Genomic DNA, 17,314 nt, shown 5'->3' on the forward strand with positions numbered 1-17,314 from the left:
CCAATCGGCAAGGAGAATGCAAAACAGGGCAACCCCGTGCCTTTATGACCCAATGAGAAACTGGCAAAGTGTCCAAGGCTCTCGCGATTGGGAGACCTGGCAGAGGGAGTAGACCAATGAGTTAACGATCCAGGCTTGGCACGCTGAAAGGGCGGGGCTATGCAAATCTGGTTTGAAAAGCGAGCGGGAAATCTGAGTTTCGCGGGAGGCTCTTGGCGCGTAACCCTTCTCCCTTCTCTTTATTCATTGTCAGCGGCAGCTGCCGCTGCTTCCTGGAGCCATTTTCCAGCTAGCCCCACACAGCGGGAGTGGCCGCAATCCATCCGCCGCATCTGCCCATAATGCGGGCTCCTTCGCCTTAGTAACCTTGCCTCCTAAAGCTGGCTCCTTCTCCGGGATTCGCAGCCTGGACCATTTCGAGCCGGGCTCGGGCCTTAAGTAGCTCAAGACTAGGGAAGGCCCGGGGGGAAGGGGTGGCGAGCGAAAGGGGTGGGAGGAGACTCGGCTCCGGGTGCAGATCCGTACAAGAAGGATGCGGAGGGGACTCCACCCGCACGGCCTCCCTACTTAGTCGGCTTCGCCTCCCATGGATTCCGGAGGGACCCCCGCGGTTGTAGTCAGCCTCCCAGCTCGCTTCGCTCCTGCCGCCGCCAGCGCTTTCATTCAGTTCCACAGCAGTTCCGGGGCATCCGCGCTGGGTTCCAGTTTCCCCAGGGCTGATTGTGGCACGGCGGAGGGCGCTCGGCCTAATCTCGTGGGAGGCACCTCCTTGTGCTGTACCCCGCGCGGGCCCGCCGGACGGGCGGTGCTGGTGCCTCCCGCCAGTGAAAGCGGAGGCCGATCCCTGGTAATTCCTCCTTCCCTGTCTCTGGGGCTGAGTTTCCTTTCTGCGCTGCGGTACGGGGGTGCTCCCTGAAAGAGGGGCACCGTGGACGCTGTCGTCTGTGAAGTCTACCCCAGTGCCACAAACTTTTTATCTTTCCTTTCCTTTCCTTCTGGCGGGAAGACATCATGGCCCAGCAGCCGGGGGTAGGATTTGGGGCAATTAGGGCGTCCCCAACTGATTGAAATAAATCTCGGGGGGTGGTAGTTGTCCTCCAATTAAGGGGGGGACCACTGGGGGGGGAGCAGTCTCCTTCCTTTGCCTTATGGCAGGAACAAAGAGGCCGGCGTTGCAAACGGCGCACTGGAATGGGAGAACTAGGGATTAGGGGCAACTGGCGGCGTGTTCGTGTGAATGCGCGAGAAGGCCGGCCGGGTTTCGACCCTCCTCTCCCCAGCGGTGGGGTTCAGGGTCTGAGCAGGCAGCATGGCCGTGGGGAAGAGGAAGGCTCTCTGTCCCGCTGGTCGCTTTTTCTCTTCACCCCCGGACTCGGTGGTGACGTTTCGCACACGTGCGCCGAGGCCGCGTTTGTGACTGGGAGCCGGGCGAAGGAGGGAGAGAGGGAAGGAGGGGGTGCTGATCCGAGCGGGGGAGGGGGGACACACACCAGAGCCTTCCTCTGGCCTGAGCAACCACACAGAACTGCACACCTAACACAACAGGGTGCGCGCCTGTGCCCGTCTCGCCGCCTCTCTCGCCTACAGACACGCGGCCCTTCCCGATCCTCAACTCTTGGAGCTGTCGGGAGGGGGGGCATTGTTAGGCTTGGAAATGCCCCTGCAGCAGGTAGGTTAAGGAAGCGTGGGGTGTGTGTGTGTGTGTGTGTGTGTGTGTCGTGGGGGCGCAGTTAAGGTGCTGGCTGCAACAGTCGCTCCCCGAAGTGTGAGCAGATTCCGCTTGCCCAACAGAAATTCCCTCAAGCAAATGCTCCCTCTTCTGTTTCCGGGGAGGGGCTGTGAAGTTGGGGTACTAAGTTACCCCCCCCCTCCAAGTGTCCCCTCGCTGCCCTAGGTATCCCTTCTGCTAAAATTACCGTTATGGAAACCCCCGTTCTTCCTCTTCCCCCCCCCCCCCCTCATGTTTTTCTCTGGAGTTGAGTTCTGGCATTTCTGCTGTCACTGGAGATGGCTCCCTCAAAGTTGGCCGGTTCAAGTAACTGCTTCAGGCCAGCCACCGTTGCCTGCCTGCTTATCCTATATATTTGAAATGTCTTCGTGGTTTGGGTGGGGTGAGGTGGGTAGGCTTGGAAATGAAGCCTTCCCTTTCTTGTTCCTCAACTTTCACCCCACCCCCACCCCTCCTGCTAAGTATAATTTGATTATAATGTCTTGGCTGTTACCTTGAGGAGGGCAAAGGGTAGCTGGGGGGGGGGAATTAGTTGAAAAACTAATGTGTGAGAATGTTTGGGGGTTGTGGAATAATTTACTCCTTGCACCCTCTCTGCTCCTTTCTGAAATGGTTCTTGGAGACTTTTTTTTTTCCCTTTCCAATTCCTGCTTGTTACAACAAATACACTTGTCATCCGACCTGGTAGTTCAGAAGTTGAAATGAAAATTTGGGTAAAAGCGCCGAATGGAGATACTGGAGATATGGGGGAAAACAGAAAGAAAATAATGGTCTCCCCTTTGGGCAAATGGGAGGCAATAAAGGTAAGCAGAATAAAATGAAAAGAATAGGTGTGGTCTTGAATTCTAGGCCACCCCATCTCGGGCCTTGCTCAGAAACCTTTTCTGGGGAGGCTTATTAGATCCATGGCTTTTCACAGGTACAGTTAGAAGGCCACACAGATTTATTTTGCAAAGCTTCTTCACAGCAAGCATAGGCTGTTGGTCGTGGGCCTTTACATTCCTTTTTCTCTTTCCCCATAATATATGGTTTACCTTTTGTGCCATACTTTGAAGCTAAAAGGCCTGTGCCTCCATATGACTGTTTTTTTTTAAAATTATTATACCTGTTTGGTTTGTCTTGGCTAGGGAAATTCACTCTAGAGAAGACTAGCCAGACTACAGTATAGAGGAAGAGCAAAAAACAAATCATACATTGTTTGTATCATAGGGTTGACACTTGAGTGAAACTGTCTTGTTACTTAAAACCAATTAAAGTAATTAGGGTTACACTAGCATCTTTTTTATAAAAAATGCCTATTCAGTTTTATGTTTTTGTAATAAGAATAAAAACATGAAACAGTAAAAATAGAAAAAATGAAAACAAGAAAGCAGTGATTTAAATTTCTTTCCTAAAAAGTATGATGTGCATTTCTGTACATGGGCTAGAGATGTGATATGAAAGAAAACCCTGATGACACAATCAGAGTTATGCTAGTAAATAATTCTAAACATATCTAAATTGTGTTGAATATTAGAAAATTGTTTGCTTAACTCTTTCTGAATATTTATTGGCTCAATAAAAGTACTTTGTTTTAATCCAAGTTCCACTTTTATAATAAACTGTGTTGTATGGGTTCCTAATATGGAGACTTTCAGATGTTACTGAATCAAGACTTCTTTCTACTGGCTGTGCTAGTTACGGCAACATCTGGAAGGATGCACATTATGCATTCATGAATGGATTAGTGTGAGATATTCATTTTTATATTCACAAGTTATGATTTAAACAACCTATGACATAGTGGATGTATAAACTTAAATCTGTTGAATAACATATGACCATCTGCTTAGGATATTTGTTTCTAATAGTGGGGTTTGTGCAGATTTTTTTTTAAAATAAAGAACAGTCAATTTATATTCTTATGGCAGTGTCCTAAATTGTAGCTATTACAATTAGTTTAAAGCAAGTGTACAATCTATGTTGCAGTGCTCCATCTGTTCAGACACACTATTTCTAATCATCATGGCCGCCATGATAATTTAGGTCCTGTAATGAAGAGTAAGGTATCCTTGTCCAACTTGATGTTTCCCATATATGTTGTAATTTCCACACTCAGAATTCCATTATAGTTCCATTGTGTTTAGAATGACATTGGAAGTACTAGAAATTATTTGCAAGACTATGTCTCTCCGTCTCTGCTCATCTCACCAGATCTAATAGAAGGGGCATGGTCTAAATCCCTTCTATCAAACAGTATCTTGTACCCTGAAGTCATACTTTCTTAAGGGGACCACCTGCCCTATGGATCAGCATTCCCTCTAGAGATTCAGATGGCCTCCACCATGTTTGGCATTGAATACATGGCTATTTCTCCAAGACTTTGGGTCAGGAATTTAAATCAGCTCTGCTACTGCTGGTGTGCTAGTTTGTTTGTTTATCCTTGGGCATCAGAGTTATATGTTGTGAGGTATTTTTGTTCTTAACCTTTGTACCTTGCCCAGAATCACCTGTGTGATCAATGACCATATAAATCACACAAATAAATAAAGCAGTTTTAGCCATAGTTTACAGCAACAGCTTTCAAGGTACCCTTGAAGGACATGTCAAGAAAAATCTTTACACTGAGTTTGAATTGCATATACCAAGAAACAGAGGGGCCCAATGGCTCAGTGGTATGATGGTGGGCTTGTTGGCTGGAAAGCTAACAGCCTGGGTTCAAGACCTGAGCACCACACAACGGGATGAGCTCCTGTTACTTGCCCCAACTCTTGCCCACCTAGCAGTTTGAAAGCATGCAAATATAAGTAGATAAATAGGTACCATTTTGTTGGGGCGGTAACAGCATTTCGTGCGGCTCAGTGTATAGTCATGTTGGCCAAATGACCATGGAAGTGTCTTCAGACAACAGTGACTTCCTCAGCTAAGAAATGGCAGTGAGCACTGCCCCCTAGAGTCGGGCACGACTGGACAGGGTATTTTTACCTACATACCAAGAAGCGAAGAACAGCCTCACCAAAATGAAGTATAGATAGTCCTCAAATTAAATCTATTTGAAGTTATGTCAGATCCAGAAAATGGCCTGCCCATCCCCAAAAGCTGCCCCATAGTGAACAATGGGTTTGCTTAATGACCGCTTAACAACTGCTGCATAAAATGTTGTAAAATTGGGCATGGTCAAGTGGTCATCTACTTTACAATTGTCATGACGTATGACTAAAATTGTGGGCTCAATTATAGTCATAATTCAAGGACTATTTGCATATTAACTAGGGCATTACTTTTCTATTTTGCTATCTTTGTTGTATATATTTACATGCACTAAGAAAAAATAACTAAATATTTGGTCCTTCCATATTTTTAGCAACTGCTTCAGGATGACTTTCTGCTCTAGAGAAGAATAGATGCTGAAAAAATGTATGTGAACATAAATGCCAAAATATGTCCATAAAAATGGGATTCTATATGCATATTACTTGATAGATGAGGAACAGAGGGGACATTCAGGGTCAATGTTTGAATTCATATGGATGAATTAAAGCAAACATCTACCATAGTGGTGTGACAGTTTCAAATGTTAAAGTATTTAGCTTATATTTCCTCAGATCAAGTAAAGTGCTGATTACAATCTCGCAATATGCGTTTTTCTAATTTGGTGGAAAATGATTATTGGGATCAAAGAATGTTGCTTAGGATTTTAAAATGTCAGCTTTGCAGACAATTGCACAATACATAGATATTAGCAGATCAGCAATATCAAAATTAGTCATCTGTGATACATCACTGACCGAAAAGTGGGTGCAGAGGAGAGCTACTGTACATTTTGCAGAAGCTTCCTTCTTTGGCAATCTAAAGCACATATTTGCAGATCATCAGGCAGATGGTTATGTTCATGCTTGCAATAAATTGGTGCAAATACCCAATAAAAAAGGTTCTTGATGCTGCCAATACTTCTCATAGAAATTAAAGAAGGAACAGGATTTTTGACCGTCTCTAATCTTGCATCTACCTGTATCTATGTACAGATACATATAGAACTAAGATTTCTGACTGAATGATTAAAAGTTGAGAGTCAAGTAGTTGTAAGTACCACTGGAAAAGTTTAATCACCCAAATAAAAGCAGCTTCAGCATCCAGTGGATATGCTTGCTTCTCATGTTTACCTAGGAATACCTTAACTGTAGTTTACTCAAACTTATTTTCAGTTTTCTCATGAACATAACCATAAACTAACTGATGTTTGTATAACCCTCTAGTCCAGGGGTGTCAAACTCAATTTAATTGAGGGCCGCATCAGCATTGTGGTTGCCCTCAAGGGGCCGGGTGGGTTTGGTCAGGGTGGGCGTGGCCTACTGGGTGGGCATGGCTAGAGTGCGTATGGCCTACTGGGTGGCATGGCCAGCTCTACATCGTTCGCATCAAGGGTGCCTATGGGGGCCTGGGCAGGAGCGGGACAGATCTGAGGGTCTCTGGAAGAAGGAGGGTCTCTGGGCCAGGGCCAAGGCACTGGGGGCCGTTCCCTCACTGTTCCCAGGATGGCTTCGCGGGCCACATGAAACCACTTCGCGGGCTGGATTTCCCTTTAAAAATTCTAGAATCAAGAATATGCTTTACTTTATAGCGAGTCTGTCCTGCCACTACGAGGGGTCCGGGTGCCTTCTTAGGGGGAGGTCTTAAACTCCCTAAGTTCTTGAACTCCAATAAGGTTTCCAGAGGCTGCAATGGAAAACAGGATGAACTTTTCCTAAGAACCTGTGGTTGTTAGCTGCAAAGTCGTGTCCGACCCATCACGACCCTATGGACAATGTTCCTCCAGGCCTTCCTATCCTCTACCATCTTCTGGAGTCCATTTAAGCTCACGCCTACTGCTTCAGTGACTCCATCCAGCCACCTCATTCTCTGTCGTCCCCTTCTTCTCTTGCCCTCAATCTTTCCCAGCATTTAGGCTCTTCTCCAGCGAGTCCTTCCTTCTCATTAGGTGGCCAAAGTATTTAAGTTTTAGCTTTAGGATCTGGCCTTCTAAAGAGCAGTCAGGGTTGATCTCTAGGACTGACCAGTTTGATCGCCTTGCAGTCCAAGGGACTCGCAGGAGTCTTCTCCAGCACCAGAGTTCAAAGGCCTCAATTCTTTGGCGCTCAGCCTTTTTTATGGTCCAACTTTCACTGCCATACATTGCAACTGGGAAGACCATAGCCTTGACTATACACACTTTTGTTGACAGGGTGATGTCTCTGCTTTTTAGTGTGCTGTCTAGATTTGCCATGGCTTTCCTCCTGAGGAGTTAGCGTCTTTTAATTTCTTGGCTACAGTGCCCATCTGCAGTGATCTTGGAGCCCAGGAAAATAAAATCTGTCACTACCTCCATTTCGTCCCCATCTATTTGCCAGGAATTGAGAGGGCCGGATGCCATGATCTTGGTTGTTTTAATGTTAAGTTTCAACCCACATTTTGTACTCTCCTTCTTCACCCGCAACAAGAGGCTCTTTAGTTGTTCTTCACTTTCTGCCATTAGAGTGGTATCATCTGCATATCTTAGGTTGTTGATATTTCTTCTGGCAATCTTAATTCCAACTTTTGATTCATCTAGCCCTGCCTTTCTCATGATGTGCTCTGCATATAAGTTAAATAGGCAGGGCGACAGTATACAGCCTTGCCAGACTCCTTTCCCAATTTTGAACCAATCAGTGGTTCCGTGTCCAGTTCCCACTGTTGCTTCTTGGCCTACATATAGGTTTCTCAAGAGACAAATAAGATGGTCTGGTATGCCCATCTCTAAGAACTTGCCACAGTTTGTTATGATCCACACAATCAAAGGCTTTAGCATAGTCAATGAAGCAGAAGTAGATGTTTTTCTGGAACTCTAGCTTTCTCCATGATCCAGCGTATGTTGGCAATTTGATCTCTAGTTCCTCTGTCTCTTCGAAATCCTGCCTGTACTTCTGGTAGTTCTCGATCCACATACTGCTGGAGTCTAGCTTGTAGGATTTTAAGCATAACTTTACTAGCATGAGAAATGAGTGCAATGGTGCGATAGTTTGAACATTCTTTGGCACTGCCTTTCTTTGGAATTGGAATGTAAACAGATCTTTTCCAATCCTGTGGCCACTGTTGAGTTTTCCAAATTTGCTGGCAAATTGAGTGCAGCACTTTTACTGCATCGTCTTTTAAGATTTTGAATAGCTCAGCTGGAATACTGTCACCTCCACTAGCTTTGTTGTTGCTCATCTTTTCTAAGGCCCACTTCACTTCACATTCTAGGATGTCTGGCTCGAGGTCAGTGACCACCTCATTGTGATTATCAGGGACGTTAAGCTCATTCTTGTATAGTTCTTCTGTGTAATTTTGTCACCTCTTCTTAATCTCTTCTGCCTCTGTTAGGTCCCTGCCATTTTGGTCCTTTGTCATGCCCATTTTTGCATTAAACATTCCCTTCATCTCTCCAATTTTCTTGAAAAGATCTCTGGTCCTCCCTATTCTATTGTTTTCTTCTATTTCTTTGCACTGTTCATTTAAGAAGGCATTCTTATCTCTTCTAGCTATTCTCTGGAATTCTGCATTCAATTGGGTGTATCTTTCTTTTTCTCCCTTGCCTTTCGTTTCCCTCCTTTCCTCAGCTATTTGCAAAGCTTCCTCACACAGCCATTTTGCTTTCTTGTATTTCTTTTTCTTTGGGATGGTTTTGGTTGCTACCTCTTGTACAATGTTGCGAACCTCTGTCCATAGTTCTTCAGGCACTCTGTCTATCAGATCTAATTCATTAAATCTATTTTGTCACCTCTACTGTATATTCAACAGGGATATGATTTAATTCATACCTGAGTGGCCTAGCGCTTTTCCCTACTTTCTTCAGTTTAAGCCTAAACTTTACAATGAGAAGCTCATGGTCTGAGCCACAGTCAGCTCATGGTCTTGTTTTTACTGACTGTATAGAGCGTCTCCATCTTTGGCTGCAGAGCATATAGTCAATCTGATTTCTGTGTTGGCTGTGTGGTGATGTCCATGTGTAGAGCCATCTCGGGTTGTTGGAAAAGAGTGTTTGCTGTGACCATCGTATTCTCTTGACAAAATTCTATCAGCCTGTGCCCTGCTTCATTTTGTACTCCAAGGCCAAACTTGCCTGTTATTCCGCTTATCTTTTGGCTTCCTACATTAGCATTCCAATCCCCCGTGATGATAAGGACATCATTTTTTGGTGTTAGTTCTATAAGGTGCTGTAGGGCTTCATAGAACCGGTCAATTTCATCCTCTTCAGCACCGGTGGTTGGGGCATAGACTTGGACTACTGTGATATTGAATGGTTTGCCTTGGATTCGAACTGAGATCATTCTGTCATTTTGAGGATTGTATCCCAGTATTGCTTTTCCTACTCTTTTATTGACTGTGAAGGCTACTCCATTTCTTCTGAGGGATTCTTGCCCGCAGTAGTATACCTGGTCATCTGAATTAAATTCACCCATTCCTGTCCATTTTAGTTCACTGATACCTACTGTAAGATGTCCATGTTCAGTCTTGTCATCTCTTGTTTGACCACGTCCAGCTTTTCTTGATTCATGGATCTTACATTCCAGGTTCCTACGGAGAAAAAATCTTTACAGCATCGGACTTTCCTTTCACCACCAGACACATCCACAGCTGAGCGTCCTTTCGGCTTTGGCCCAGTCGCTTCATTCTTTCTGGCGCTACTAGTACTAGCCCTCTGCTCTTCCCCAGTAGCATATTGGACGCCTTGTGACCTGAGGGGCTCATCTTCCAGCGTCATATCGTTTTGCCTTTTGGTACTGTCCATAGGGTTTTCATGGCAAAGATAGTGGAGTGGGTTGCCATTTCCTTCTCCAGTGGATCACGTTTTGTCAGAACTCTCTGCTATGACCTTTCCGTCTTGGGTGGCCCTGCACGGCATAGCTCATAGCTTCATTGAATTACGCAAGCCCCTTTGCCACGACAAGGCAGTAATCCATGAAGGGGTCCTAAGAGCCTAGGGAGCTTTAATTCCACTGTGACCAGGTTAATTATCTTTACAATGGGAAAAAGTCCCAAGAACTTTGGTCCTAGCTTCTTACTAGGTACTTTGAGCCGTAAATATTTAGTTGATAGGTAGACTTTTTCCCCAACTTGAAATGTCCTTTGAGGAACCCTTTTTTCATCTGCCTGTTTTTAATAGGTCTTGGAAGCCTTTTTTAAAGCAGTTTTTGTGGTTTTCCAAACTTCTTCCCACCCCCTCACCCATTGATCAAGTGTCTGAGAAGCGGTGGGCACCTGGGGGTATTTGGGTATCGGGCTGAACTCTTTTCCTGTAGCTGCTGTGAACAGAGTTATTGTAAGCCATCTCTGCAAAAGGCAAGAGGTCAGTCCAGTTCATTTGTTGATAATCCACATAGCATCGGAGATACTGCTCGACCATTGAGTTTGCAGATTCAGCCGCCCCATTGGTAGATGGATGAAAACCAGATTATAGGCCTTGAGATGATCCAGTTAGTTTTAAGAAAACATCTCCAAAACCTAGCTGTGAATTGCACCCGCCTGTCTGAAATTATTCGTTTAGATGCGCCATGCAGCCAGTAGATGTGTTTCAAGAAAATTTTGGTCATTCGTTGGGTGGACGGGAGCCCTTTGCAGGCAATGAAGTGAGCCTGTTTTGAAAACAGATCTATCACAGTTCAGATGACTTTATTTCCTCTACTTTCAGGTAGATCATCTATAAAATCCATAGCAATTTCTTCCCATGGTTGAGAAGGGTTTGCTACTGATTGCAATTACCCAGGGGGTTTCCCTGGAATTCTTTCCATGGTGGCACATACAGCAAAACTCTGAACATAGTTTTCTACATCCCGTTTCAATCCCAGCCACCAAAATTGTCGGCAGATGAGGTGTAGAGTTTTTAAATACCCAAAGTGCCCAGCCTGTTTTATGTCATGTTCATGTTGGAGAGCGTTAAGGCAGAGGGTCTCCGGCAAGTATAACTTTCCCCCCTTGTAAGCCAAAACATCCCTGCATGTTAGGGAGGTTTGATTGTCCTTGAACCATTGGTTGGTGAGGAGCTCTTCTTTTTTTTTTTTGCCCCAGGGTCATCGGGGTTAGGGGCTTTTAGAAGTAAAACTGTACATGGTTTGAGTTGAGAAGCAGTTTGTGGATTGGATAATTGCCTCATTAACCACGCTGGCTTTTGTACTGGGGCAGTCTGGATATAACATCAGCTAAAAAGTTTTTCCCTCTCTGTATGTATTTTAGAGTGGAGTTAAAATGGTTAAAGTACTGCGCCCATCACACTTGTTTCAGGGACAATTTGCGGGGAGTTTTCAGTGGTTCTAGATTTTTGTGATCAGTCCATAGCTTGAAAGGCATCTTGTAATAATAATAATAATAATAATAATAATAATAATAATAATAATAATAAGAATAAGAAGAAGAAGAAGAAGAAGAAGAAGAAGAAGAAGAAGAAGAAGAAGAAGAAGAAGAAGAAGAAGAAGAAGAAGAAGAAGAAGAAGAAGAAGAAGAAGAAGAAGAAGAAGAGGTGGTAGTTGGAAGGGACCTTGGAGGTTATCTAGTCCAACCCCCTTCTCAGGCAGGAAACCCTATACCATTTCAGACAAGTGGCTGGCCAGTCTCTTCTTAAAAACTTCCAGTGTTGGAGCATTCACCACTTCTGGAGGCAGGTTGTTCCACTGGTTAATTGTTCTAACTGTCAGGAAGTTTCTCCTTAGTTCTAGGTTGCTTCTCTCCTTGACTAGTTTCCATCCGTTGCTTCTTGTCCTGCTTTCAGGTGCTTTGGAGAATAGCTTGACTCCCTCTTCTTTGTGGCAGCCCCTGAGATATTGGAACACTGCTATCATGTCACCCCTCACCTTTCTCTTCATTAAACTACACATACCCAATTCCAGCAACCGTTCCCTATATGTTTTAGACTCCAGTCCCCCAATCATCTTTGTTGCTCTTCTCTGTACTCTTTCTAGAGTCTCAACATCTTTTTTACATCGTGGTGACCAAAACTGGATGCAGTATTCCAAGTGTAGCCTTACCAAGGCATTGTAAAGTGGTATTCACGCTATCTTGATTTTATCCCTCTGTTAATGCAGCCTAGCACTGTGTTGGCTTTTTTGGTAGCTGCAGCACACTGCTGGCTCATATTTATTTATTTATTTATTTATTTATTTATTTATTTATTTATTTATTTATTTATTTATTTTATATACCGCCCTTCTCCCGGAGGACTCAGGGCGGTGAACAGGGCAATACATAAAAACTAGATACAAAAATTAAAAATTATTAAAACGTGATTAAACAATGCCCATAATAAATTGATACAGATTAAAATTAAAGTTCATTTATAAAAATCCCACCCCGTCCCATCAGGCCAGGCCAGCTTGTTTAAAGAGATGGGTTTTAAGATCGCGCCGGAAGGAGCGGAGATCGGGCACCATCCGGAGCTCGACCGGAAGATGGTTCCATAAATCCGGTGCACCCACAGAGAACGCCCTCCCCCTGGGGGCCACCAGTCAGCATTCTTTGACCGGTGGCACCCTGAGGAGGCCCTCTCTGTGGGAGCGTACTGGGCGGAGGGAAGTTGACGCCGGCTGCAGGTGCTCCCCAAGGTATTTAAGTGATTGTCCACTAGGACTCCGAGATCTCTCTCACAGTTGCTACTATTGAGCAAGGTACCACCTATACTATACCTGTGCATTTGATTTTTCCTGCCTAAATGTAGAACCTTACTTTTTTCACCATTGAATTTCATTTTGTTAGATAGTGCCCAGTGTTCGAGTCTGTCCAGATCCTCCTGTATCTTAAGCCTATCTTCTGGAGTATTGGCTATTCCTGCCAGCTTGGTGTCGTCTGCAAATTTGATGAGTTCCCCATCTTTCCCCTCATCCAAATCGTTGATGAAGATGTTGAAGAGCACTGGGCCCAGAACAGAGCCCTGGGGCACCCCACTACACACTTCCTTCCATGTAGATGCAGTTCCATTGAGGACCACACGCTGAGTATGGCCTGTCACCCAGCTACAAATCCATCTGGGGGTGATGCTATCTAACCCACATTTTTCTATCTTATCAAGTAGTAGGTTGTGATCTACTTTACAAATGCCTTACTGAAGTTCAAGTAAATTATATCTACAGCATTCCTCTGGTCCACTGGTTTTGTCACGTGGTCAAAGAATGCAATAAGATTTGTCTGGCATGATCTGTTTTTGACAAACCCATGTTGGCTTTTAGTGATAACTTTGTTCGCATCAAGGTGTTCGCTCATTTGTTGTTTGATTATCCTTTCCAGAATCTTCCTAGGTATTGAGGTCAGGCTGATAGGTCTGTAGTTTCCTGGATCTATTTTTTCCCTTTTTTGAAGATGGGAACTACATCAGCTCTCTTCCAGTCCTCTGGTAGTTCTCCAGTGCTCCAGGATCTTTGAAAAATATAGTTCAGTGGTTCTGAGATCACGTCTGCCAGTTCCTTGAGAACCTTGGGGTGTAATCTGTCTGGTCCTGGTGATTTGAACTCGTCTAGGCTGGACAGGTGCTCACTTACCATTTTCTTGCCTATCTTAACTTGCGTTTCTATTCTGTTTTTTATGGCACTGGTTTTGGTAGGTTGGACTGTTTTTTCCCTTTGCGTAAAGACAGATGCAAAAAATGAGATAAATAGTTCTGCTTTCTCCCTGTTGCTTGTCACCTTCTTGCCACTTTCCCCCACTAATGGACCAATCATTTCCTTAACTTTTTTCTTGTTTTTTATATGTTGAAATAAGCTTTTTTGTTATTTTTGACTTTGGTCACAAGCCTTAGTTAATTTTGAGCCTTAGCTTCTCTCACTTCATCTTTGCAGGCACGGGCTGTTTGCTGATATTCTGACTTAGTTATGTGCCCCTCTTTCCACTTCTTATACTTGTCCTTTTTATCTTTCAGTTTACCAGAGTTCTTTATGCAGCCATGCTGGTTTCTTTTGAAAGCTGTTATTTTTCTTCTTTGTTGGTATTGTGCTAGACTGGGCCTTTATTATCTCACTTTTCAAAATTTCCCAAGCTTCTTGAGTTGTTTTCCCCTTTAGATTCTCATCCATGGAATTCTTCCCAAGGTCTCTCTAAGTTTATTGAAATTAGCTCTTTTAAAGTCCAAGACTCTAGTTTGGCTGTATTCTATTGCTTGTGCTTCCATAATGTTGAATTCCAATATTGCATGATCGCTTCCCCCCAAGGTTCCTGTGGCTTCGACACTTTCTATCATTTCATCTCTGTTAGTGAGAATTAAATCCAATATGGCTAATCCCCTAGTTCCCTTCTCTACTTTTTGGGAGAGAAAGTTGTCTGCTAGGTTTGTCAGGAATCTGTTAGATCTTCCACTTGCTGCAGAATTTGTCTCCCAGTTGATATCAGGGTAATTAAAGTCCCCCATTACTATTGTGATGTGCTTCCTACATACCTTAGTTAACTGACTAGCAAAAAGTTCATCTATTAAAGAGCCTTGGTGGAGCAGTGGGCTAATGCCTCCTTAAAGTAACACCAGCTGCCTGCAATTAGTGCAGGTTTGAGTCCCACCAGGCTCAAGGTTGACTCAGCCTTCCATCCTTCCGAGGTAGGTAAAATGAGGACCCAGATTGTTGGGGGCAATTAAGCTGACTTTGTAATAATGCCGCTTGGGGTGTGTGTGAAAGCCCTAATAAGCAGGCATATACATAGAATGAAGGCTACTGCTAAGCTTGTAAGCCGCCCTGAGTCTTCGGAGAAGGGCGGGATATAAATGGAATTAAAAAAAAAATTAAAAAAATTTCCTCTGCTTGGTTGGGCGGCCTATAGTATACACCTATGGCAATGTCATTTTCCCCCCCTTTTATATTGACCCAAATACATTCAAGTTTACAGTTTTCATCATTGTTGTGCTCTATTTCTGTAGAGATAAAGTTATTTCTTATATAGAGAGCAACTCCACCTCCTCTTTTGTTTAGTCTGTTTCTTTTAAATAATTTAAATCCCTCTAGCTGTGTGTTCCATTTGTGGGTTTCATCCCACCATGTTTCCGTAATGGCAACAATATCATATCCGCCCTCATTTACCTGAATTTCTAGTTCACCCTGCTTCTAGATAGTGTCTTCAGTTTAATAGAGCCCAGCAGATTGTGAAAGCCTCCTTTTCCCACACAGCCCACCTCCTCTTGCACTTTGTGAATTTTTAGAGGTGTAGACGCAGGGTTGTAGGATCTCACTCTGGTTCTTTTGTAGTAGTACAGCTCCGATGGCTATGTCACTGGCTTGAATTACAAAGGACTTCCCTGGGCAGGGATGCTTTAAGACCGGTTCAACAGCAAATAGTCTTTTTAAGTTCTCAAAAGCAGTCTGACAATTCATAGTGCATGCTAGTGGTCGGCCGGTCGCGGCTTCCCTTCCTCTTTGCCTGTTTTTAGTAATTCTATAAGGGGTAGGGCAATTTCGGCAAAGGAGAGGATGAATTGATGGTAGAAATTGGCTTATCCAACTGCCGGCGGATAACACCCAGGGAGAGGGCCTTTTCTGTGGGTGCGCCTGCCCTCTGGAACCAGCTGCCCCTGACCTATGCTCATTCCGCCGGGACCTGAAGACTTGGCTCTTTGAGCTCTCTGACCCAGGCTGAGAATTTTAACTGGGGCTTTATTTTCAGGGATAATTTAATCTTTTAATTCTCTTTTAACTTTGTATTTTATATTGATGTGATTTTAAAATGCCCTGTAAACCGCCCTGAGTCCTTCGGGAAAGGGCGGTATATAAATCTAATAAAATCTAAATCTAAAATATCCTAGGAAGCTTTGGAGCTGCTTGCGAGTCTTTGGGGGCTGCCATTCAATTATGATTTTCACTTTGGTCGGGTCCCTTTCAATGCCCTTGTTGGAAATTCTGTAGCCAAGACAATCTAATCAGGTCTGGTGAAACTCACACTTTGATAGTTTGACATAAAGTTTGGCATTCAACAGTTTCTTTAGCACTTCTCTCACTAGTTTTACGTGGTCAGTCATGTTCGTGCTGTATATCAGGATGTCATCAAGATACACCAGAACCCCTTTGTGTAAATGGACATGTAGAACCTGATTAATCAGCTGCATGAAGACAGCTGGGGCCCCCTGTAGTCCAAACGGCATGACTTTAAATTGATAGCTCCCCATGGGACAGTTAAAAGCAGTCTTCCACTCATCTCCCTCCTTTATCCTCACCCGGTAATATGCCTCTCTCAGGTCTAACTTAGTGAAGACACTTCCCATTGCCAGGTGGGTTAGTAAGTCCTTCAGGAGGGGTAGGGGGTATTTATTTTCTACACTCACCGTGTTCAGACTTTTATAATCTACGCAGAGACAAAGTGACCCATTTTTTTTCTCTTTAAACAACACTGGGGCAACCAGAGCAGACTTGGCCCGTTCAATGAATCTCCTCGCTAGATTTTTGTCCACATATCACTGCATCTCCTCCATCTCAAGGGGGGACATAGCATACATTCTCGGTCATGGGAGTTTGGCTCCAGGTAACAGTTCAATAGAGCAATCATTGGGTCAGTGGGAGGCAGGGCATCACATTCTTTTTCACTAAATGCCTCCACTAGGTCCCAGTACTCGCTGGGGATGAGTAGCTTGCCTGGTTGCGATAAGGTCACCATATGCGCTGGCTCATTGGATGGGCTAAAGTCTCCCATAACGTCCGTTGAATTAAGGGGGGGCTTGGGTCCTATAGGTAACCTCACAGTCCTCATTCCCTTCTCCCACCAGATAAATGGCTTCCATTTGTTCAACCAGGCTAATCCTAGGATTACAGCCTCAGTCATTTCGGAGCCACTAGGAAACAAATGAACTCCCAGTGCTCACTTATTTCTAAATGTAGGGGTTTTGGTCAATTGCGTGACTAAAGCTCCTCCCATTAGGGAGCCGTCGGCTTGCTCAAACCTCACAGGTTTGGAGAGCAGCCTTGCTTGTATGCCCGGTTTCATGGCAAATGACAAGCTAATAATGTACCAGGAGCATCCAGAGTTGACTAGCACTTTTAAATCTACTTATGCACCCGTCTTAGGGATTATAAGTTTGGCACGTAGTGAAAAAGGTGGGATGTGTCGACTCACCATCAGGTCGTTCTGTCCTTCGTTGTCACTGTCGTAGGAGGGTAGAGCGGCAGTTGGTCTGGCTTGAGTCTTGGCACTCTCCTGCATGGGGGCCCTGACTTGGGCAACAGGTTCCTGTGTGATCCAGTTGGATTTCTCTTTCATTGGCTGCTGGGCAGGTTTTTTCTCACTGCTGGACCTAGTCTACTTTGCTGCTGAGGGTAAGGGACTGGGCAATTCGCTGCTCGATGTCCCTGTTGTCCGCATCGAAAACATAGATGGACTTGCAGGTGGCCTGGGATTTTCAGTAGCCGCAGTGGTTGGAAGGGGGGGGGGGACTGCCATTTGAGCTGCTCTGGTCTCGACTTGGCTTCAGGTGGGGGTGGCTTCTTATAGCGGGTGAGCTGAACGTCCAGACTTACTGCTGCTTGGTACCATCCTTGCAGCTGATCAGGTACTGCTCGATAGATTCAGGCCTGAGAGAGGTGGTCATCTAGTCCCTCTTTGAAGTGATTGACTAGGGATTGCTCGGGCCACCTCTCTATTCGTCAAGCTATCTTGCGAAAC

The 17,314-nt window shown here is 44.6% G+C and overlaps 1 protein-coding gene across 1 annotated transcript in view; it reads left to right on the forward strand.

Moving 5' to 3' along the window:
- Window positions 1-532: 532 nt before the first annotated feature.
- The window catches only part of E2F3 (E2F transcription factor 3), a gene marked incomplete at both ends in the record, with an annotated part of 49,620 nt that continues 32,838 nt past the window's right edge, over window positions 533-17,314 (forward strand). The window contains 2 exon segments of the mRNA XM_083359508.1: window positions 533-568; window positions 572-847. Coding sequence (XP_083215634.1) covers window positions 533-568; window positions 572-847 — 312 coding nt within the window.

Source organism: Vipera ursinii, assembly GCF_947247035.1.
Source record: "Vipera ursinii genome assembly, chromosome: 3".
Taxonomy (NCBI): domain Eukaryota; kingdom Metazoa; phylum Chordata; class Lepidosauria; order Squamata; family Viperidae; genus Vipera; species Vipera ursinii.